The sequence below is a fragment of the Arachis hypogaea genome, chromosome 13, assembly GCF_003086295.3.
Source record: "Arachis hypogaea cultivar Tifrunner chromosome 13, arahy.Tifrunner.gnm2.J5K5, whole genome shotgun sequence".
NCBI classification, from domain to species: Eukaryota; Viridiplantae; Streptophyta; class Magnoliopsida; order Fabales; family Fabaceae; genus Arachis; species Arachis hypogaea.
The window spans coordinates 24,275,028-24,300,109 of record NC_092048.1 but is presented as its reverse complement, the minus strand read 5'-3'; the positions used below and the strand labels follow the sequence as shown (position 1 = coordinate 24,300,109).

The 25,082-nt window shown below is 38.4% G+C and overlaps 1 protein-coding gene across 3 annotated transcripts; it reads right to left on the bottom strand.

Annotated features, from left to right (window-relative positions):
• Positions 1 to 15,637: 15,637 nt before the first annotated feature.
• Positions 15,638 to 19,557, bottom strand: LOC112737742 (glucosidase 2 subunit beta). Of its 3 annotated transcripts, none has more exons than XM_025787802.3 (6): positions 19,251 to 19,557; positions 18,970 to 19,083; positions 18,199 to 18,294; positions 17,618 to 17,794; positions 17,393 to 17,535; positions 15,638 to 16,533 (listed from the first exon to the last, which is right to left on the bottom strand). In XM_025787802.3, the coding sequence occupies exons 1-5, from the start codon at positions 19,345 to 19,347 to the stop codon at positions 17,417 to 17,419; spliced, it is 603 nt and encodes a 200-aa protein (XP_025643587.1). In that variant the 5' UTR covers positions 19,348 to 19,557; the 3' UTR covers positions 15,638 to 16,533; positions 17,393 to 17,416. The 3 variants fall into 3 exon arrangements, with proteins under 3 accessions (XP_025643587.1, XP_025643588.1, XP_025643589.1); XM_025787803.3 differs by having other exon boundaries at positions 17,396 to 17,535; XM_025787804.3 differs by lacking the exon at positions 17,393 to 17,535.
• Between the last annotated feature and the right edge of the window lie 5,525 nt (positions 19,558 to 25,082).

Genomic DNA, 25,082 nt, shown 5'->3' with positions numbered 1-25,082 from the left:
TGAATGAGGTGGTTTTCGAGTGGATCTGTTACTCGGTGTTCCTCCGTCCGACTTGTACGTGTGAAAGAATGGGGGTGGTACCTGCAAAGACACTCCGATGCCTAAGTTAGCAAGAGTGTGAGCAGGTTAGAGAGTATTGGAACTTAGAGATACCTGAATGGTGTCAGTGTATTTATAGTGGTGAACCAATAACCACCGCTGAAGTAGTGCCACCTTTTTAGGTGGATAACCGTTCCCATATCTTAGGGAGGTTAAGATATGGCTCTATGAAGTGGTTAGAGAGTTTCTAGGGGCAGTTACTCATTCGAATGAGTGTTATCTGCCAGCTAACCCTCGTATCCGACTTCTTTGGAGCAGGTCGTGTTCAGTACCGACTTCTTGGGATGAAGGCTGGTACTGGGTGAGGGCCAACCCTTTGGGTTGGGCTTCTTTGCTTGGATCCTGGGCCTTTATTATTGGGCCAGGGTATGAACAGTGCCCCTACTCGAGCCCAATTTCTTTTTAAGATTTGGGTTCGAGTATTCTACTCGGGGTCGTAGCCGATTTGTAAGAGGACCGACGTGATGGTTTGAAACCGACGTGACCTTTCGTGACCTTTTGGTTCTGACAGTTACGTCTAATCAAGCGTCGTGTCCGTTAGGGGTGTGCGTAGGGGTTCAATAGCCTTGGTAACGGTGCATCTTCATTAATGACTGCCCCTATTTTACCATTATGCCCCTAACGTTCTTATAAATACTTTCTCTCTCTTTCATTGTTTCGTTTCTGCGATCTTTCAAATTTCCCTTGCATTCGTTCGTACTGCATTCTTGTGCTTTCGAAGGCTTTTGCTTCCAACCCTCATTTCCAGATAAAGGTTAGTTCTTTAATATGCCTTTGTAGATAAATTTGATTTGCAGACTTTAGTTTCGCATCCCCTCCCTTTAGAGACCGTGTTGGTGATTTTTCTTTTCCCCTTGTAGGTTTTGTCACCCCTTTTTTAGAAAAAGAAATGGCTTCTGTAGATGCTCTCTCTCACTGGGTTGATGTCACAGTCTTAGGGGAGGAAATCTCAGTCGATTCTGAGTTTATCACCCATCTTCGTACTCGCCACAGAATTTGTTCTTCTGAGGAGGACGAGCCGAAGTATGAGTTAGTGGCCCCAGGTCCAGAAGACCGGGTTTGCTTTGGGAGGGCTAATGAGGCGGCCTCCCATTTTTTCTTTATGTATGAGTGTATGATCACCCGTTTGGGTGTTTTTCTTCCTTTTTCAGACTTTGAGATGTCTGTTTTACGTCATTGCCGAGTCGCTCCTACCCAGCTTCACCCCAACTCTTGGGGTTTTTTGAAAATTTATCAATTCATCATCCAGGCTTTAGAGTTCCCAACTTCTTTAAAGATTTTTCCATCTTTTTCATATGACAAAACCCTTTAGTGGGCTAAACAATAAACAACAGTGGGTATCGTTCCGAGCCATACAAGGTAGGAGAATTTTCACCCTTTTTGATGAATCCTTCCACGACTTCAAAAACTATTTTTTCAAAGTGCAAGCTGTAGAGGGTCACCACCCCTTTTTCCTAGATGATAATTCTTCCCCCCGCTTTCCTTTATACTGGTTGGAGGCCTCCCCTTGTGAAAAATATGGTCTTGACGACCTGGATGATGTGGAGGCAGCCATTGTGGGATTCCTCCGTGAAGTTTGGGGGAGGTCTCCGTACTTGGACACGAAAAAGTTTCTCCAGGGGTCTCCGAGTTTTATCCAGGCGCAACTAGGTAGCTTTCATTTGGTTTTTCGACTTGTCTGATTAATTCTTCCGACTTGTCTAATCTATCAATTGTTGCTTTTTTCAGAGATGGCCAAAACAAATGCCCAGGAGTCTTACCAAAGAGTTCAGGAGGCCAAGGCGAGGTCTCGTGCCAGGTCTGGTGGTGCTAGGGCGGTTGTCTCTCCTCCTCCTCCTCCTCGGAACGTCGGGACTCCCTCCCAACCTATTGTGATTTCCTCTTCTGCTTTCTCTCTACCACCCCCTCTGTCCGACCTACTCCTGAACCAGAGAAGAGGAAGCGTAAGACCTTAGAGTCTGGCGCTTCTGGTGAGGCGGACGCTCTTGCGTTCGTCCGAAAGAACATTTATCCCCATGCTCGTATGAGCATAGATGATGTTTCTGTTCGGCACTACCTCACTGTTGTGGTTGAGGAGAGTCTCAAGGCGGGAGTTTGTGACAAACTCTTAGATATATTTGAGAAGACTCCTCTCAGCTCTTTAGGGATGACCTCGAGGGTCGAGGAGCTGGAAGGCAGGCTTCGCATATATCAGGAGCACGAGAGGGAGTTGGAGGGGAAAGTCGCCAAGCTGAAGGAGGAGAGGGATAGCCTCCGGGAGAAGGAGAAGAAGTTGCAAGCCCAATGCAACATGGAGGTGGATTTGAGGAAGGCAGCGCAAGCCAGTTACAACAGTTTATTTGATGATCTTGTGTCTGTGAAGAATGACTTGCTGAATGCCCGGAAGGCCTATACCGAGTTGGAGGACTCTATTGCGGATGGTGCTGATGAGGCTTGGAGGGTTTTTAAGGAGCAGGTCGGAGTCATTGCTCCTGACTTGGACCTTTCTCCTTTAGACCCTGATAAGATTGTTATTGATGGTGCCATCGTGGATCCTCCTGTCCCCGTGGTGGAGTCCGAGTCCGATTTGAAGACTCGGGGGCAGAGGATCATAGAGTCCCCTCCTCGCACTAAGGACGCTCCGAGCTCTTCTACCGTTCCTCCGACTTTCTCTCCAACTCCTGGTCCTGGTGGTGGTGATCCTTCTACTCCTCTTGCAAAGAAGTAATTTGTTGGCTATTGGGGGTCCGGCCTGTGGGCCCCCCCTTTTTAAACTCTTTATATTTATTTGTTGATGTTTGAACAATTTTTGGCCTTTTAAGGCCATAAACAAAATAGTTTTATCATACCCTTTTTTGATAAGGGTTTAATTTTAACGATTAAATAAATACCCCTTTTTTTTGGATAAGGGTTTTGAGTTACCTTGTGCGTGCATGCTTTTCTATTCATAGTTCTTTTGATTTTTGATCTTTTCTGGAAAAAATCTTTTCTTTGGGCTTGTCTGCTTTTCTGAATCTTTTTTATCTTCGGGGCAGCCTTATAATCTTTTCTTAGTTTTTTCCTATCTCTTTTCGTTATTCCTAGTACTCAATTTCATTTTATTGAGCTTTTCGTGACTTAGGTTACTTTTGCGATTCATTTTAGTTTTACTCGGTTTCGCATTCCGACTTATGAGTCGGACTGCTCCCGAGTTTATCATGATCGACTTCCATAGCCTCTTTACGCCGACTTGTACCTCGTCGTTTTATCCTGACGACCATCTAGGTCGGTTCATGGGATTTTCACGTTTTGTCGAGCTTAAATTGGCGCGTTTTGTAGAAAGAGAATAAAAAAGGGAATTTAAAAGAGATATATGAAAGAGATCTTTATTAATTGAGGAGGTACCTTATTGCTACTAAGGGCTTTTGACAATCTATTTTTCCTTAGCCCCTACTGTGATGCCTCGTTAAAAACCCTTTTCAGAAAAAACCCTTTGATTTTGGGAAAAAATCATGAAGTTGGGAAAAGAGTACATCAGGGAGTAGGGTTCGCTTTTAGCTGTAGTACCTTTTCATATTACAAGCATGCCATGATCTTGGTAACTCGTTGCCGTCGAAGTCGGTTACCCTGTAATAGCCTTTTCCTAAGACCTCGTTGATCTTGTATGGTCCTTTCCAATTAGCAGCGAGCTTTCCTTCCCCAGATTTGTTGACTCCAATGTCGTTTTTGATTAGGACCAAGTCATCTGGGGTGAAACTCCTTCGAATGACTTTTTTGTTGTATCTTGCGGTCATCCTTTGCTTCAACGCTGCTTTTCTTATCTGGGCTTCTTCTCGGACTTCGGGGAGCAAGTCGAGCTCCTCTTTGTGCCCCTGTATATTCCCGATCTCATCGTGAAAAATCACTCTTGGGCTTTGCTCATTGACCTCTATTGGGATCATGGCTTCTACGCCATAAACTAGTCGGAAGTGTGTTTCTCCAGTGGCGGATTGGGGGGTTGTTCTGTAAGCCCATAGTACTTGTGGGAGCTCTTTAGCCCAAGCTCCTTTCGCATCTTGTAATCTTTTCTTCAGCCCTGCCAGTATGATTTTGTTGGCTGCTTCGGCTTGCCCATTGGCTTGTGGGTGTTCCACCGAGGTGAACTGGTGTTTGATGTTCATACCGGCTACTAGGCTTCTAAAGGTGGAGTCGGTGAACTGGGTTCCATTGTCTGTGGTAATGGAATAAGGTATCCCATACCTTGTGATGATATTTTTGTAGAGGAACCTCCGACTTCTTTGTGCAGTGATAGTGGCCAGTGGTTCTGCTTCTATCCACTTTGTGAAATAATCTATTCCCACTATTAGGTACCTGACTTGTCCTGGCGCCTGAGGAAAATGGCCTAACAAATCCATTCCCCATTTTGCAAAGGGCCACGGAGAATTGATGCTAATGAGCTCCTCTGGAGGAGCCACGTGGAAATTTGCGTGCATTTGACATTGTTGGCACTTTTTCACAAACTCTGTGGCATCTTTCTGCAAGGTTGGCCAATAGAATCCGGCTCGGATTACTTTTCTGGCTAATGACTTTGCTCTGAAATGGTTTCCGCAGATTCCACTATGTACTTCCTCTAATACCTCGGTGGTTCTGGAGGTCGGTACACATTTTAATAATGGCGTTGATATCCCTCTTCTGTAGAGGATATTTCTTGCCAAGGTGTAGTGTTGTGCTTTTCTTCGGATTTTCTTGGCCTCCTTTTCCTCCTTGGGGAGGATGTCGAATTTCAGGTATTCGACTAAGGGGTTCATCCATCCGAGGTTTAATCCGACCACTTCGAAGACTTCTTGTTTGTCTTCTATTTTTACCACTGAAGGTTCCTGGAGAGTCTCTTGAATCAGGCTTCTGTTATTTCCTCCTGGCTTAGTACTTGCTAACTTGGATAGGGCATCTGCTCTGCTGTTTAGATCCCGAGTTATGTGTTTCACCTCGGTTTCTGCAAAGCGCCCAAGGTGCTCCAAAGTTTTTTCCAAGTACCTCTTCATGTTTGGGTCCTTTGCCTGATATTCTCCACTTATTTGGGAGGTCACCACTTGGGAGTCGCTGTATATCATCACCTTTGTAGCACCGACTTCTTCTGCCAGCTTCAGTCCTGCGATCAAGGCTTCATACTCTGCCTGATTATTTGAAGCTGGGAATTCAAACTTGAGGGAAACCTCTATCTGGGTTCCCCTTTCATCTACCAATATTATGCCTGCACCACTTCCTGTTTTGTTGGAGGATCCATCTACATAGAGTTTCCATGTAGTTGGTTTATCCTCTTGATCTCCTGCGTATTCTGCAATAAAGTCGGTGAGGCACTGGGCTTTAATCACCGTCCGAGTTTCATACTTCAAGTCGAACTCGGAGAGCTCTATTGCCCATTGAACCATTCTTCCTGCAACATCCGTCTTTTGGAGGATTTGCTTCATGGGTTGGTTCGTGCGGACTCTTATTGTATGAGCTTGAAAGTAAGGCCGTAGTCTTCGTGAGGCTACCACTAAGGAGTAGGAAAATTTCTCTAGTTTGTGGTACCTTAGCTCAGGGCCCTGTAGAACTTTACTGATGAAATAGATTGGGTGTTGACCGTCCTCGTCTTCTCTTATCAAGGCTGCTGAGACAGCCTTGTCTGCCACGGATAGGTATAGGACGATGTCTTTTCCGGCTACAGATCGGGTCAAAATAGGAGGTTGGCTCAAAAATTTTTTGAACTCCTGGAACGCCTCCTCGCATTCGGAGTCCATTCAAACTGGTGTCCCTTTCTCAATAGGGAGAACAGTGGAAGGGATCTTAGTGCTGATCCTGCCAAAAACCTGGAGAGAGCTGCAAGTCGGCCGTTAAGTTGTTGGACTTCTCTTAAATAAGTCGGACTTCTCATTTCCAGGATAGCTCTGCACTTATCGGGATTGGCTTCGATCCCTCTTTGCGTTAGCATGAATCCCAGAAATTTTCCTGCCTCCACCGCGAAGGCGCACTTTGCAGGATTTAGTCTCATCCCGTGCGACCTTATGGTGTCAAAGACTTGTGAAAGGTCAGGCAAGAGGTCGACTTCTTTCTTGGTCTTTACCAGCATATCGTCGACGTATACTTCCATTAAGCTTCCTAGGTGAGAGGCAAACACCTTATTCATCAACCTCTGGTAGGTGGCTCCTGCGTTTTTTAATCCGAATGGCATGACCACGTAGCAAAAGTTGGCTCTGGGTGTGATGAATGATGTCTTCTCTTGGTCTGGCTCGTACATCGGGATTTGGTTATACCCCGAGTAGGCGTCCATGAACGACACGTATTGATACCCCGAGCTAGAGTTTACTAGGGCATCAATGCTTGGTAGTGGATAAGGGTCCTTGGGACATGCCTTATTTAAGTCGGTATAGTCGACGCACATCCTCTATTTGCCATTTTGTTTTTTGACTAGCACTACATTGGCTAGCCATGTTGGGTATTTGACTTCTCTGATGAAGCCAGCTTCCAGGAGCGCCTGTACTTGCTCTTTCACTACTAGGGCTCGCTCTGGGCCGAGCTTGCGTCTTCTTTGTTGCACAGGTCGGGACCCCGAGTAGACCGAGAGTTTGTGGGACATGAGCTCGGGATCTATCCCAGGCATGTCGGAGGCCTTCCAGGCGAAGAGATCGGAATTATCTCTTAGGAGCTTAGTCAACCCTTGTCTTAGGATTTCCCCTAGGTTGGCTCCTATGTGGGTGGTTTTTCCTTCCTCTTCGCCGACCTGAATCTCCTCGGTTTTTCCCCCGGGCTGTGGTCGCAGCTCTTCTTTAATCCTTGCTCCACCGAGCTCTATTGTGTGGATTTCTTTGTTCTTTCCTCTCAGGTTTAGGCTTTCATTGTAGCATTTCCTTGCCAACTTCTGATCTCCCCTCACCGTTGCTATCCCCGTTGAGGTCGGGAATTTCATGCAGAGGTGGGGCGTCGATACCACCGCTCCGAGTCGATTAAGGGTAGTTCTGCCAATTAAAGCATTATAGGCTGACCCTACTTCGATGACTATGAAGTCTATACTCAGAGTCTTTGATTTTTCCCCCTTTCCAAAGGTGGTGTGGAGGGGCAAAAATCCTAGTGACTTTATTGGCGTGTCGCCTAATCCGTACAAGGTGTCGGGGTAGGCTCTTAACTCTTTCTCATCTAATCCCAGTTTGTCGAAAGCGGGCTTAAAGAGGATGTCCGCTGAACTTCCTTGGTCTACTAGTGTTCTGTGGAGATGGGCATTTGCCAGGATCATGGTAATTACCACTGGGTCATCGTGCCCTGGGATTATTCCTTGCCCATCCTCCTTCGTGAATGAAATGGTAGGGAGGTCAGATGACTCCTCTCCGACCTAGTAAACTCTCTTGAGATGTCTTTTACGAGAAGATTTTGTGAGTCCCCCTCCCGCAAACCCTCCTGAGATCATATGGATATGTCTCTCCGGAGTTTGTGGTGGTGGGTCTCTTCTATCCACATCATCTCGCTTTCTTTTTCCATGAATGTCCGACCTTTCTATGAGATATCTGTCAAGCCGACCTTCTCTGGCCAGCTTTTCTATCACATTTTTAAGGTCGTAACAGTTGTTTGTGGAGTGCCCATATATCTTATGGTACTCACAGTAATCACCGCGGCTCCCCCCTCTTTTATTTTTAATGGGCCTGGGAGGAGGCAGCCTTTCAGTATTGCAAATTTCTCTGTATACATCCACTACAGGAACTTTTAGAGGAGTATAAGAGTGATATTTTCTTGGCCTATCGAGGCCGAGTTCTTCCTTCTTCTTGGCTTCCCTCTCCCTCTCTTTTGTTGAGGGAGGGTGACCAGGTCGCCAACTCAGGTCTCTTAGCTTAGCATTTTCTTCCATATTGATGTACTTTTCAGCTCTTTCCTGTACATCACTTAAAGAGGCGGGGTGTCTTTTTGATATGGACTGTGAGAAGGGACCTTCTCTAAGACCATTGACTAGCCCCATGATGACTGCCTCGGTGGGCAGGTCTTGAATCTCCAAACATGCTTTGTTGAACCTTTCCATATAGGCTCGTAAGGACTCCCCGACCTCCTGTTTTATTCCCAGGAGACTCGGTGCATATTTTACTTTGTCTTTCTAGATGGAGAACCTCATCAAGAACTTCCTTGAGAGGTCTTCAAAACTGGTAATCGACCTCGGAGGGAGGCTGTCGAACCACTTCATCGCTGCTTTTGACAAGGTTGTCGGAAAAGCTTTGCATCGCGTAGCATCAGAAGCGTCAGCCAGATACATCCGACTTTTAAAGTTGCTCAAATGATGCTTTGGATCAGTGGTTCCGTCGTAGAGGTTCATATCGGGGCTTCTAAAATTTTTCGAAACTTTTGCCCTCATTATGTCCTCACTAAAAGGATCTTCTCCCCTAAGGGCGAATCTTCTCTACCGTCGTGGGAGTTCTGACCTTTGAGGGAGGATTCTAACTTTAAAAGTTTTCTTTCTAACTCTTTTCGTCGCTCCATCTCCTCTTTTAGGTTCTTTTCGGTTTCCTTTTGTCGCTCCCGTTCCTGTTCTAGCTGCTTGAGGCGACTGTGGACTAATCCCGTGAGCTCAATTGCGTGGGATGGTCCTTCTTTCTCTGATTCGCGCCCCTCCGAAGAATTTACCTTCGGGTTTTTGATTCCGGAGGTGCCTTCCCTGTGTTGATCATTGGCTTCCTGGTGAAGGGTCTGGTCTGCCTCATTGTTTTCAGTGTTCAGATTCTCTTGTTTAGAATCTGTCTCCACATGACCCTCTTCAAGGGATCTATCCGCCATCACTGGTTGATCTCTCGGGTCCCCGGCAACGGCGCCAATGTTACGGTGGGTAACCGGAGATTAATGGGCTGGATGGCATTGGTTGGCCCAAACGTATGAAGGAGGTAGTTTTCGAGTGGATCTGTTACTCGGTGTTCCTCCGTCCGACTTGTACGTGTGAAAGAATGGGGGGTGGTACCTGCAAAGACACTCCGATGCCTAAGTTAGCAAGAGTGTGAGCAGGTTAGAAAGTATTGGAACTTAGAGATACCTGAATGGTGTCAGTGTATTTATAGTGGTGAACCAATAACCACCGCTGAAGTAGTGCCACCTTTTTAGGTGGATAACCGTTCCCATATCTTAGGGAGGTTAAGATATGGCTCTATGAAGTGGTTAGAGAGTTTCTAGGGGCAGTTACTCATTCGAATGAGTGTTATCTGTCAGCTAACCCTCGTATCCGACTTCTTTGGAGCAGGTCGTGTTCAGTACCGACTTCTTGGGATGAAGGCTGGTACTGGGTGAGGGCCAACCCTTTGGGTTGGGCTTCTTTGCTTGGATCCTGGGCCTTTATTATTGGAACAGGATATGAACACATAGCTACTTTTAAAATGTATATATACATATATAAAAAAAATATCTGAGTCATGCCATAAAACATAACAAGCATCATTATAGTAAGAAAAAAGAAAAAAAAAATCTGAGTTGTGCATCATTTGGGTCAGATTACAAAATTATTGTCATTAACATGAACAATAACGACACCATAGTTCAATGGGCACACAGCTTCTACAAAATTTCTACTAGCTAATTCCAAATTAAGAAATAAACTGCACATCATCCACTATAAATAATTTACACAGCTATCCTGGCCTGGATTTTGGGCATATTTTGCCAAGTTCAAATTTGTTATTTTTACTCGGTATTCGTACCTTTGCTAGCCAGTCAGAAGTTGTATTTTATACTTCAATTAATTTATTCTATAAAATTTGTATATACTAATTTTATATAAGATAGACCAGTTTAATCTAATTTATTTCGAATCAATTTAGAGTCACGTCAAAATAGACCTGATAAACTATTTCGGTCAGTCTAGATCTAATTGAACCCAGCCTACGTTAGTCAACTTAGTATGCTTCCTCTTACTATTATCCCCATTGTGACTCAATTATTTCACAAAATTTCCATGTTCTAGATGAGCTCATGTTTTAGCATTTGCTTTCATCATATCCAGGGCCTCAAGTCCTTCTAAATATGTGCATTGCATCAATGTCGTTACAATGCAGTAACTCTCAAAATGAGGAACACATCCAGCCCCAATTACATGACTTAATGCCCGTTAGGACTAAAGATTCACCCTCAAATCTGATCAACACAACGAAACGATAATAAATAATTAAAACTCCCAAACAAAAGATGATCTCCAAGATTCGTCTCAAGTTCTAGTACTATATGCACAACAAGAGATGTTGCCGCTCCAACCAAGTAGACTGATAGGATCAGGAATCTAGCAGAATTAGGGGATTTTATTGATAAATTAGGGATTGTAAATCACAATCACTTATTAGAGTACACTGTTATAACTATCAATGGTAGAAAACATTTTTCCTCTCCTGAACTAACAAACTTAATAGAATTTTCTAACTAACTAAACTAACTAATCCCAAGTATTTATAGGTAGCAGCTAGGCATAACACTCCTGCTCCTAAACCTGCAAAAGTAGCTTAAAAGGACCAACAAACAGTCATCCAGCAACAATTAGGAATTAAGCAGAGAAAGCAATTGAAAATCACCCCATCAACTCCTTACCTTTCCTCCTATAAACCAAGCCAAACATGTTTCTATCATTACTCCCCCCTTAGGCAAACACCTTGTCCTCAAGGTGGAACTCCGCAAAGGAGCGTCGTAGCGCGGCAGCCTCTCCTTAACTATCTTCGCATGATGGAAGACCTTGCCAACGAACCAAGTACTCTAAGGAGCCATCCCCAGCTGACCTTGATGCCAAAATACCCATGGGTTGCATAATTAACTCACCATCCTCTGCCATTACTGGTGGTAAAACCTGAGGTTGCTGTGATGTCGAGACAACCTTTAATCTGCTCACGTGGGAGACCGGGCAGAGCTTGCACCTGTCTGGCAGCGTCAATCGATATGCTACTGTTCCCACTCTCTCAAGTACTTCAAAAGGCCCATAAAAGCAAGGACTCGGCTTTCATTCATCCTCCGAGCCAAGGAACGCATTCGGTAAGGTGGTAGCTTGAGGTACACCCAATCTCCTAACTCGAACTCCACCTCCCTTCACTCTTTATCTGCTGTTTGCTTCATTCTGTGCTGAGCTTGTGCCAAATGATACTTTAACTCAGCTAGAACTGCATCCCTTGTTGCTGTCAATGTAGCCACTTCCTCAACATGTGACGTGTATGTTTCTCCTTGGAGTAAAATCGGGCGAGCCACCCCATAAACGGTCTGAAATGGGGTAGTGCGAGATGAAGTGTTAAAGGTCGTGTTAAACCAATATTCTGCCCATGGCCACCACTCCAACCACCTCTTTGGATACCCACCCACAAAGCATCCAAGTAGGTCTTGAGGCACCTATTCACCACCTCCTCTACCCGTTCGTCTGTGGGTGAAACGTTGTCCTATACTTCAGCTTCATGCTCGCCACCTGAAATAATTCATACCAGAATCTGCTCATGAAAACTCTATATCGGTCAGAAACAATGGATTTCGAAAACCGATGATGCTTTACCACTTCCTTAATGAAAACTGCAACCACCTCCTTGCCTGAGAAAAGGTGTGATAATGGGATAAAATGGACATATTTGCTCAGTCGGTTGACCACCACAAAAATGGTGTCCATGCCCTTCGACTTGGGCAAGCTGACCACGAAGTCCAACGTGATATGTTCCCATATTCTCTCCAGAATTGGCAAGGGTTGCAGCAGTCACGCTGGCTTAAGCGCGGCGTACTTGCTTTGTTCGCAAGAGGAACAAGCTGCCACATAATCTTTACATGTCACTGCATCCCCTTCCAATAGACTGCTGCCACCAGCCTCTTGTACATTCGAAAATACCCCAAATGGCCCCCAATCCCGCTGTCATGATGCTCGGCCAATAAGGAGGGTATGTGAGCCAAATTTGTTGGCAACACTGCTCTTCCCTGATAGAACAGACTCCCCTTTCTTAAGGAGTAACCAAGAAAATCCTTAGATCCCTGCTGCAAGGCAACTACAACTATCTGCAGCTCCGGATCTTCTTTTATCTCAGCGTCCACACTTTCCTAAAGATTTACATGCACTACCGAAATAGCATTGGCTACCGTTTGCCGCGAAAGAGCATCTGCTACCTTATTTTCCAGTCCCGGCCGATACTTGATGTCGAAATCCAAGCCTAGCAACTTTGTTGTCCATTTGTGGTGAGCCGGATCCATCACCCACTGCTCGGTGGAAAATTTCAGACTCCACTGGTCCATAAGTAGAAGTGACTTCACAACAAGTAATGGCGCCATTTCAAGACAGTAAGCACCACCGCCATTAATTCCCTCTCATAAGTTGATTTTGACGCGTTCTTGGAAACAATGCTTGACTTAAAAATACAATGGGGTTCCCCTATTGAGACAGCATAGCCCCCCACCCTTCGCTCGAGGCGTCGGTCTCTATGACAAACTCTTTCTTAAAATCTGGGACAGCCAATGTGGGAAGGGCTGCTATGCGGGATTTCTGTTTTCCAAAAGCTGCCATAGCCCTAGCATTCCATTCAAAAGTATTCTTTCTTGTTAAATCTGTCAATGGTCTAGCAATGATGCCATACCCTAGCACAAACCGCCGATAGTACTCAGTGAGGCCCAAAATCCCCCGCAAGGCACGCACATCCTTAGGGATTGGCCAAGCAAGCATGGTTGCAGTTTTGCTAGGGTCTACGGCCACCCCTTCAACTGAGACTATGTGGCCCAAATACCCCACCAAATTTAATGCGAAAGTACATTTTTTGGCATTTAACACAAGCTGATTGGTGATGAGGATGCAAAATACTCGCTGCAAGTGATTGGCAATTCGGCATAACTATCAACATCTCAGCTGTAGATCAAGATGTCATCAAAGAAGACTAACACGAACTTCCATAACAACGGCTTAAGAATGTTATTCATCAATGCTTGAAAAGAACTCGGCACGTTGGTTAGGCCAAAGGACATTACCAAGAACTCGTAGTGTCCCTCGTGCATCCAGAAGGCAATTTTGTGAATATCCTCGTCACACATCCTAATTTGGTAAGGCCAAATATTAGGAACAACAGCCCTTCCTTTAAAAGAATAGCATGATCATGTGATCGATGCAGTGGTAACCTTGGTAGTGGGTGAAAGACTACATCATGATCGTCCAACACCGTTTGTATCAACTGTGGCACACTTGTGACCAATGCCGAATGTAAACTTAGCAAACCATAACACAACTTCGAGTCGCCTTTCAAGGTTAAAGCCTCCCCACCCTTGAATATCCCGATCCAAGAGTCCTTAAAATTTTCTCAAATGACCCCGAGCTTATTTAGCCATGCTAGCCCAAAAACAAACTCACCTCATTGATGGGGAAAAGGTAGAAATCCTCTTTTATGGACAGCCCCTAGAAGCTTAATGTGACCCCCTTGCATCTGCCCTAGTCAGCCAACCTCACTCGGAAATTAGGTGTAGTATATATGACCAGCCCTAATTCCGCTGCAATTTCTAGTGCTACAAAGTTATCCAAGGCACCACAATCAACAGCAACCTCACTCGACGTCTCTTCACATCGACCCACGCCTTGGACGCCCTATGGTGGCGATCGAAGCATGAAAGTTTGAGCTCTAATTGCGCTATTGCTTTTGAAACAGCCTCGTCGTCTAACCAGTTCCCTTCCTCAGCCTCCAGTTCATGACCAGCAGCTTGAATTCCTTGTTCTTGCACACATGCTCCGCTGAGTACGGTTCATCACAGAAAAAACATTCACCCCGCGCACGTTTAGCTTTGTATTCATCATTACTAAGGTGCTGCACTCCCCTTCGTTTCGCCAATTCTACCACTTACTTCACACCCTTACTTGCTAGCCCTGTCATTGCTGCTGCGAGTGCCGGTTTGTTAGTTAAGAAGCTCTAAGTCATAGCCTTGCCCCCACCGCAGCCAGGAGTATCCTACAGTGTTGTGTTACGATTCTCCACTTTCCACGCCAGCTCCATCAGTTCATCCATTGTTTAGAACATGAATAACCTGCATTCCTCACTCACTTCCAGCTTCAATCCATTCAAAACAAGTCAATCAAGAATTCTGGAGCAAGACCTTAAAGCGGACGTGCGTGCATCACAAACTGGTCAATGTAGTCCCGCACAGTGCTGGTTTGTCGCAGCTTCAGCAGCAGTTGATAGGGACTCTGCAACCTCTCAAGCTAGAAGTGACGCAATAACGCTACGCGAAGGGACTGCAACTGCATCGTCGGCAAGGTCGCTTCCCACCACCGGACCCACATGAACGTGCAGCCTTCCATGGGAAACGTCACCACTGCAATCCACTCCTTTTTTGATGCCGCTTGAGCAAGAAGAACTACTCCATACGCTCGATCCAAGTCATTGCATCCTCACCGCGAAAAATCAGGAGTTCTTGTTTTCTCCATTGCATCGGCACAGTTCTACTCCACTACAAGCTGCCAACAGCCTGGTGTGACACGGGAGAACTCCGTGACGGATCGAAGCGTCCTACTCCATGGAATCCACTCACGCATCGATCCTCTGCATCATTTTCTGCAGCGCATGGCGCAGGTCTTCAAGTCGGTTAAATCGTGTTTCCATCACATCCAATTTCCCTTTCATTTTCCGCGATCGTGGTTGCACCATTCACCACTTCTAGGATCCATGGACTTTTGATACCAATTGATAGGATTAAGGATCTAGCAAAATTAAGGAATTTTATTGTTGAACTAGGGATTGCAAATTACAATTTCTTATTAGAGTACATTGTTGGAACTACCAAACTGTGGAGAGAATTGTCCCTCTCCTGAACTAACAAACTTAACAGAATTTTCTAACTAAAAACTAACTAACCCCTAGTATTTATAGGCAACAGCTAGGCCTAGCACTCTTGCTTCTGAACCTGCTAAACTAGCTTAAAAGGACCAACAAATAGCCATCCAGCAACAATAGGAATTAAGCAGTGAAAATAGTGAAAAATCAGTCCATCAACTCCTTACCTTTTCTCCTATAAACTAAGCCAAACCTGCTTCTATCATAGACAAAGAATGGATTCGAAAATAGCAGCGAAGGATAACTAGATCTAGGAAGCAACGGATGGGAGCTGTGAGGTGTAACAAAAAAGAGTAAAGACGAGGTGTAACAAAAAAGAGTAAAGACCCAATCTGACTCCTATCTATTTTTACGAAGGACAATGCGACCCTTTATCCAAACAAAGGAACACTTCAGCCCCAAACATTATTATTGAGACAATATAAACCCTCTTTTAAAAAATTCATTACATAATAACGAAAATTGATTTTATAGGGGGTTTTAACAGTCTTGCATTCAAGTCAACGAGAAAACATGAAAAGAAAGAAAAATGGTATGAAGTTTGACCAAATTTCAAGGGAATTAAAATGTTGGAACTCGGGAATTTCACACTTTGTTTCTGCTTTGGCATGGGCCATGGCTCAAAAAACATGTGAAGATGAAGAACTATATGCTACTCTGTTGATCCAATCACCATTATTGATCAACTATATAGTATTAGAGCACCTTAATAAAACACAACCGCAGAGATTTGTCAAAAAAGACTTGAATATATAGGGATGAGAAATGAGATGAACAAACAAGTGGAAAAGATATCAGCCAATTATTGATAACATACCAGAAAATTGATTCTTTACATGGAAAATTGTATAATCACCAGGCAATCAGGCATAGCCATACACCCAAAGATAAAATAAGAGGATGAAATTATAAAATCTCGTAATGTTACAAAAACACATACAACTTTAATCAAAATGGCTATGCTCTGAACATTGAAATAAAAGATCAAAAAGACAGTTCAGTGCATAAGCATCCCGCATTAAGCAAGGTCTAAGGAAGGGGCGTGCCTAAAGGTGTAATTTAGATAGCATAACCAAATAAATGCAACAGTGGTTGATTCCAATGTTTGAACCCGTGACTTTGAAGTCACGCGGAGACAACTTAACGTTCCACCAAGGTTCCCTTTCGCTTTGAACATTGAAATAAAAACATAAAAAATGGCAGCCTGGTGCACAAGTATCCCGCATTAATACAAGATCCAAAGAAGGACCGCATACGAAGGGTATATAATATAGGCAGCCTAACCTATAACAATTAAAATCAACTAGTCATTCGATGGCAAGAGAGGGTTCTCTCCATCCTTGACATGCATGGAGTTGAAATTCTTGGTAGAATCCCAAACCAGATTATTGGTGGAGCCTAACAAGATAGAGGATTGAATTTCTTGCAATAAGACTTGTGCACCCATCATTCTTACTACATTGACTAATGAATTCTTCAATGTGCGTTGTTCTTATGAGAGAACAAACAAAAATTTGAGACTTTGGCTGAATCCTTGTCATTGGCTATCTCCCATCAATATATGTTTCCTACCTCTTGCCTGGCATTCTTAACAGTGTACTTCAACAGTAGCAATGTTGGATGTGTTGTTAGTATGTTATTTCCATTAGTTTCATGTACCACTATTCTTAATATTGTTGTGAAAATATACCTGAAAAAATAAATAAAACACAATTTGAGTGTGCAAATTTGCACTACCCTTAGGATTATTGCAATGCAGTGGATATCCCCTAGAATATAACAAACTCCTCTAGTGTGACAAAGCCTTCAAGAACTAGTGAAGAGTTATCAAATATTCAATCCAAGGAAATAAGAAAATATAATTTGAAAAAAAGAAAAGAAAAGAAAAAAGAGAGATACAAAAATATGAAGAAAAGAAGCCTATGTATGCATTAATCGTCATTTATTGGAGCAAAATATAATTATATAGCCAGTCCTTTTCTTTTCCTGTTTGAAAAACAATGTGAAGAGATCAAAGGAAGAGACGTAATGGCAGAAAATCTCATTGCTAAGTATCATGCATTTATAGTATTTATTTTGTAATCTAAACATGGGATAAGTTTAGCTAACATTAATGGATTTCCTTAGGCAAAATAGTAGACATTGCAGTTTTGTAACTAAATCTGATGGTATTGAAATTTAAAGCATCACCAAGGAGTCAAACAAATAGCAAACCAGAGGAAGATATTAAACACAAATACTAAAATATTAGTAAATTCCAAAAATAAATCTGCCCACATTTGAACCTTTTGAATCTATGCGAGGATGGCCTATCCTCTTTTGTACATCCTATCCTATTCTAATAACATTTTTCCAGGGAAAAAAGAAAAAGAAAACTCCTAATAATATAATAACATATCTCGTTATGTTAACTTTAACTGTGGAAAGTTCTTAACTAATACCTTGGTATTTGACATTTCATCAACTAACATCAGCATATGGGGGAAAAAAAAAAAAAAGCAAACAGAATTAAGTGATCGAAAATGAGGGGAATATTTAAAAAATATTACCACAGTTCAGTATCAGTTAAATAGCTAGATCTCTTTCAGTTCAATTGTACGCCTCCTTTTAGATCTGGAACGGCAACCAAAACGCCATAGAAATACCATAAAAGCAAGCAGAACCACTTGTAGAATAATTGCTAACCTCAAACCTATGCCATCAATATCAAGTTTCAATTCATATTCACCTATGAATTTTAAAACACATGAGCACATTATTGGATACGATCTTACTCAAAAGATTATGAACCAAGTCCTCCAACTTCACTTCATCTTTGGTCACTTTTCCAGCAAAAGAGGCCTGCTGACTCAGTTTTGAATTGTAATTGCCAATTTCGGCATTCCCACCCATTACACAAGTGTTGAGGCACCGAATGTGTCCATCATATTCATCACTCCCATCACAACAATCTGCAGTAATATTGAATCAAACTTGGATATAAATTTGAAAGCCAAGCAAAACGGCTAAAAACATAGAGCCCACAAAAGGGTATAGAATTTGAAGATACTAATGACTTTATGACCTTAAAATCTTATAATTTAAGAAATAATGCAACGAAGGCAATCAAAAGTTTATTTATTTGTTTAGGCTTATCTGTTCCATCTCCAAATTGTATAGTTGAAAGCGAGGAGATTAAGAAAACATTTCAAACAATTCATTGTTAAAGGGAGACACTGGTTATCGAATTCCTTTCACTTGGCAAAATGCCAAAGACGTGTGCGAATCGATATAATAAATAGACTTGAAAGAGCAACTTAGAGAGATAAACATGAAAAAGAAATACACAGTCCAGAAGGCAGAAGAAATTGCTTACCACAGAAAAGATCATTAACATGAGAAGAGAATATAAATTGTGGCTTGCTTCCCAGGTTTCTGCAATAAAATTTTCCAGCTGAGCAAGCTGAAGTTCCTGCAGTTAAATGCATAACAACCTCCAAACAAGTTACAAATAAATTATTAGAAAAAAAGCACCTCATGAGTTTGGCATAGAGGTGCATCTGCTAGCATATCTCTATATGAGTATTCATAAATCAAACAGTAAGAAAATTGTGACACTAACAGCCAAAAGAAGTACATACATTGTATCCACATTGTGCAAAAGATCAAAGAGTAAATATTTTAGTGCAAACAAGGAATTCCTTGTCAAATTTTCCATGTGTTCCAAATAATACAGGCCGTTTCCTTTCTTTTTTGAAAAGAAAAGTATACAATAGAAGTATATAATTTAAATCGACTATGCTACATGTACACCAAAATCAGCCACCAAAGTAAGTCACAAGTATAAAATACATGTTGGAATACAAATACACTATTAAAACATACATGTATTTATACACTAGCACCAAAATCAGCCACCAAAATCAGGCATCAGTATAAAATTCATGTTGGAATACAAACACACATTGAAAATAAATTAAACCACACATATATTTATCCACAAATACATTGGTGGCTGCTTTTAGTGGCTGGTTTTTTATATACGAATAGCATTTTTTATTTTAAATTTATATATACATATCCTGCAACTAAGAAAGGCCAACAAATAAGGAATAACAGAAATCATAAATTTTATCATCTGCCACACCTGGTTCATCAGTGCCATCAGGGCAATCGCAGAAATTGTCATTGAGACGATCTTTGGGGAAGGATTTTGATCCATCCTTGCACTTGATTACCTCAGAGCTGTAATATTTCTCATCTACACCACCAAAAGAAAAAAGCAATTTAAGTCTCAAAAAAAGAAAGGAAAGAAATTTGCAAAGAAGTCCAAAATGGGTCTTCAAACTTTGAGTTGGGTTGCACACCCAATTGAGAAAGTTTCAAACTTTAATGTGTTGGAAGCAAATTGCATGTCGGAGGCGGTACCTAGAGGGTGAACACCGAGGAGAGAAGGGTGGGAAAGAGAACATGCGGCAGAAGCTAGGAGGAGAAAACATCGGAGGAGGAAGAAATGCGATTCCATGTTGGTTACGTTGTAGTGTTTTGAGAATTGAGAGAGAAGAAATGAATGAAGAACCCACCTCCACAGTTCCACTTCAGTCTAGCTTCAGTTGACTTGGACTTCCACTTCGATTTGGTTAGGTTGGGTTAGGCCCCAATTCGCCTTTCCTTTCCTTTTTCTTTATTCTATAATTCTTTTTTTTTTTTTTTTTGTCATAATAATCTATAATTCTGTAATATAGTGCTATGGACATGGACTAAACAACCAAGTCACCAACTGCCAATAGACCTGGGTCAACTAATTGATCGATTGACTCGGACCCTCTAAAGTCTTTTTTTTTTTTTTTTTGTTGGTCAGATAGATTACACAGCCTCTATTCCTAGACATTAGATATGTATTATACATCTACACAATACATTCAGTACATAAATTTATTTAACGGTTCATTTTTTTTTTATAGGACTTAAATCCGAATACAGCTTTTTATGAGGCAACAAATTCTGTCACTAGCTCCAAGCATTTATTGATAACGTATTATATTTTTTTATCTTTTAATTTGATAATTTTTTTTATTTTTATTACAAGAACATTAAATGTTATTAGATTTTTTATTTCATAATAAAATTAAACATTGACATACAGTGCATTTAAAAAAGTTCATAATTTTATAATATTATTATGAGAAAAAAATACTAATAAATTTTAATGCAAATTTGACCCGAGTATAATATAAAAAATTATTTAGATTTAGGTTTAATTTAAGTAAATAACTTAATTAAAATCTTTGAAAAAAAGAGCTTAAAACATAAGAATTTAGGACTTATTTGGTGAATTTCTAAGAAAAGATTTTTTTTGAGTTACCTTTTTTTAAAAGATCTTATGAAAACGTAAAAGTAATTTTATGTTTGGATATCTCATGTTAAAAGATTTTTTTTTATCTATCAATTATGTTTAGGTATCATAATATAAAAATATTTTTTTATTTATTTTTTATGTAAAAAATATCTTTTTTTAGGAAAAAAAATATAAATTGTAACTTCTCAAAACAGATGTATTTTTTATTTTTCTAGTATTTTTACTTTTACTACTAAAAATTTGACAAACACACTAAAAATTAAAAAAAAATTCATTGAAAAAATATATTTTTTTTACCAAGATAATAGCACCTAAACAAATACTTATATTAAAAGTAACTTATAAATAAATTATTTTGTATTTGGATAAATAACTTAGTTAAAATCTTTTTAATAAATAAACGTGATAAAACAGCTTTTGAGAAAGAGAGAAATCATATTTTTTTACTTCTTCAAAAGATCTTAAATAATTTTTTGAAAAATTAAAAGCAATATTTTAAAAATGTAGCTTCATTTTTCAAATAGGCTCTTAATCTAACAAAAAAAATAATACTCATATGATACCTAAATATAAGTGATAATTGTTTAAAGGTTATTTTTTTTTTAGGTTTAATTACTCTATTGGTCTCTATAGTTTTGCGAAATTTTTAATTAGGTTTCTATATTTTTTTCCTTTTAATTGGGTCCTGCACCAATTTTTTTTTCAATTAGATCCCTTTTGGTAGTAATTGGCTTAATTACATAAGAACTCAACTAAAAAAAATTAGTGCAGGAACTTAAATAAAAGGAAAAAAAAAGTATAGGGACTTAATTAAAAAAAAATTGGTACAGGGACTCAATTAAAAGAAAAAAAAAAGTATAGAAACCTAATTGAAAATTTCGCAAAACTATAGGGACTAACAGAGTAATTAAACTTTTTTTATTATTAATGTGTTGGTGAAATTAGACTTAGAGATAAAATTAAATGAATTTTTTTGTTTAATATTTATAGATGACAATAACTGCCAAATTTTATTTATATAAAAAAATTTGGATCCTCTAAATTTTGAATTTTTATTTTAAAAGATAAAATATAATCTCTCACTATTAAATATTTTTTCTCTCATATTTTTTCTTAGTTTTACCTATAAAATAAATGGTGAGATATCACATTTTACCTTCTAAAATAAAATTCAAAATTTAAAGGATCTAAATGCATAAAAAAAACTACTTATATATTGGGTTGGATCAACTTATCTCAAAATCCTAGCAATCTAAAATAATTGAAAGTTAAAATAATTGAAAATTGATGAATTTCTCTGCTTGTAAAAATATTCCTTTAATAATTAATTATCAACAACAAAAAATTTATAAATTTATAACAACAAAAAATAAAATTTTAGTATCTTATAAAATTTATCAGTCAAGCTACATATTTTCAAAACATAAAACTAAAGTTAATAGTTGAATTAAATTCCAATTATTGTTGAAAAGAGGCAACTATGCCAGAACGGATAACAATGGATTTATCAGGCATTCCTACCATGTTTGAAAATCAACTTATTTAAAACTTAGCATCTTCAATAGTAGCATCAATAAGTAAATGATGACTTGCCTACTTTTGTGATTAATGGAAAATAATATAGTAACTTAGCAAGAAAATGCGAATAGTATAAGAAATTATTTTATTTGACGACAATATTTTTCAATTTTTATGTAAATAAAAATTTAAAATATTATAATTAAGTACAAAAAAGGATAAATGCAGAAAAATATTTATTATTGAAAAATATAAGAAATTATTTTATTTGGCAACAATATTTTCAATTCTTATGTAGATTGAAATTTAAGATACTATATATAAATGCCAAATTAAAAAAAGGATAAATTTTGACTTTTTAATTATTAATTAAATAATGGGGAGAGAGCTATTAAATATATAAAAGATAGAAATAATTGTAAACATCATTTCTGCATGTCATAGCCCATCAAGGTTCATTGGTTTGTACAAGAAAACCTGTAATCAGAAAAGAATCTAGATCCTTTATTGCCATTACATATCTGCCATCGATCACACATAGGCCATCCTCCATGTTCTTGTTTTTCAATTATTGAATTGATTACCTATAATGTAATATTTGGATAGAAAAATAGTTATTTTTTTTTTTTGTATGATTTATAAAAAACACGCATAAATACTAAATTATTCTAAGTCACATGTTAATAATATTAGAGATATAATTATTTAGTTTATGTGTTTTTTTATCAATTTAAGTTCTTATATATAAAAACTGATTTTATAATATATTATTAGAATTTTTATGACAACAATTTAGAATTTGTTCTTTATTATTGAACTCCAAAAATTTAAGCTAATAAAAAAAGATACATAAATAATTATATCTCTAAAAAATAATATAGGATAGTATTAGTACATTATCTTTAAAAAAAGTTATATAAAGTTTTGTTTTTTTTATATCCAATTTTAATTGATTCTTTTTTTTAAATAATGTTTTTTACTTATCAAATCTAACTTTAACTCCAAACACTTATTATTATCCATTTCTCGTAATTTTTAACTAAATTATCACTGATATTAGATATTTTATATCATTTATGAATTTTTTAGTAAAATATTGGATATTCATCTTGTTATCTTGTACGTAGTTTTGGATAGATGTTTATTTAAATTTAATATAAATTAAAATTAAATTTCAAATAAATTGTTGATATTGACCATTAAATAATTAATTTCTATTGAATACATTTTAATTAAAAATTACATAAATAAAAGCTACTGTACTTTACATATACTAGTAATAGAAATCAACCTAATAAAGGCCGTCATAACGCAATTATAAGCTTAAATTAACCCATCAATATATGAGTATATATGATAATTAAAAATCAAGGAATTAATCATCAAGACTTACCTGTAATATAGTATGTTTGAGAGTGCTGCTGAAATGGGATGACAACCTCCTGCCTCATCATATTATCCAAATCATGCAAATAATTTGAACAATATGCATTATAAATAGTAGTAGAAGAGTCCATAATCTCATTCTTGTTCTCATCATGATGAACATGATGATATTCCAATGAGTTTTTACCATTATTGTTATTATTAGTATTATTACTATCAACTTCTTCACCTTTGTGTTTCCCTTTATTCCCATTATTAGTATTATTATTATTATTATTGCACATAATCAAATCTTGTACGGATTTTAGTCCTTGATGATGAGATGATGGTAATGGCATTTGCAATAGTTGATGATGATGATTATTATTATTAGGATTAGTATTAGTATTTTGGCCCCTAAATATCTTAAGTTCATTAAACACTTTCTTATACTCATTGTAAACTTTTGTGTACTCTCCATAAGGACCATGAATAGGGTCTCTTTGCCTACAACATGCTTCCCAAATTAATGAGTCAACAACTCTTCTTCGATCTTCTTCCTTTGCACTCTTCACTAACTTAGTTATGTTGCTAACACCAAAAACTTTGTGCACTGCATGGAACTCACGGCTTCTATTTGCTGGAAAATAAGGGGCTAATATGCAATTATTCTCACTGCATTTCTTCCTTTGATGTTTGCATGCCGCACATGCTGGATGCATTCCGTTGTTATTTCTTTGCATCCTTCATCATAATCATAATTAAGCCCATTTTAATTAATTAACTCAATAGATAATTAATATAGCATTATTGTACGGTATAACATTAAAAAGAACTCTTAATTGTATTTAAAAGTAGTATTCTATAAAAATTAAATACAAAAGGTCATCCACGGTATAGGAATGCATATTTGATATTAATGGAAATTAATTAAGTTTAATAATATATGGTGGGGTGCTATAAAAATATTTGATTATTTTATTATGACAGATTTGATTATTTTAATTATTAATTATTTTATTAAAAAATATGTAAAAAAACATGTATAAAGAGTAATGATTGAAAATTTTAATTCATTTTTCTAATATTTAAATGAGTAAAAATCAAAATATATTTTATTATTTTAAAATATTAAAAGATAAAAAAATTCAAATTTTTTTATTTAAAAATTATAAATATATCAAACCAATTTTTTACGAATAATGATTAAACGTTTTAATTAAATTCATTATCTTCTTAATTATTTTCTTAATATTTACTTTGATTATTGATGAGCCCTAGTCAAACGTTTCTACCAAAACAAAACAAAATGAAATGGGAGAGAGAGAAGGAGAGAGAGTAGGATATACTTTTGAGAAAAAATACAATTGGGAAATATATGTAACACTCTTATTTAGCTTTATTATTATTTATAATTAATTAAGAAGAAGAGATAAAGCATAAAGGAGTAATGTTGTATTACATCTAGATATGTCCATAATATGTAGTATTAATAATGAATTTACAAAATAACAAAGGAGTCGTGTTATTTTCACACCATCACATCGATCGTCATGGTTTCCTGAATTTCTTTTCATAGCATATAAATATCATAATTCCATAAGTTAATCCCTATAAAATTTCTCTATCCTCTTTTAATTTTAGAAGATCAAAAACGCTAATATATAACTTAATTAAAATTAGAAGGGAAGTCAAGATACAAACCTTCGGTAATTGTTATGCATGGTCTTCAGGCAAATGAAAAGCAATATATGTATAAATATATAAGATATATAATACCTAGTTCTTTATAGAAATAACTATTTGTGTTGGAAGGGCATAGAAAGAAGATCAAGGTTATTCATGTTTCTTGGAAGTGATAAATTATTTAAATAGCACACATAGGAAGAATGAGATTTCTCAATTTATAGATGAATGTTAAATCCACTTTCTTCGGAGATATCCATGCAGTTTTGCATTCACAACATAGCAACAATATATCAACTACTATACCCATAAAACATGGAACAACCAATAAT

Excerpts from the sequence above, each read along its gene's own strand:
- LOC112737742 (XM_025787802.3), bottom strand. The coding sequence starts at position 19,347 with ATGGAATCGCATTTCTTCCTCCTCCGATGTTTTCTCCTCCTAGCTTCT. Across the intron at positions 19,084-19,250 it reads CCTCGGTGTTCACCCTCTAG|ATGAGAAATATTACAGCTCT; the intron begins GTACCGCCTCCG and ends TTGGTGGTGTAG. Across the intron at positions 17,536-17,617 it reads CTTGGTTCATAATCTTTTGA|GTTTGAGGTTAGCAATTATT; the intron begins GTAAGATCGTAT and ends TTGATGGCATAG.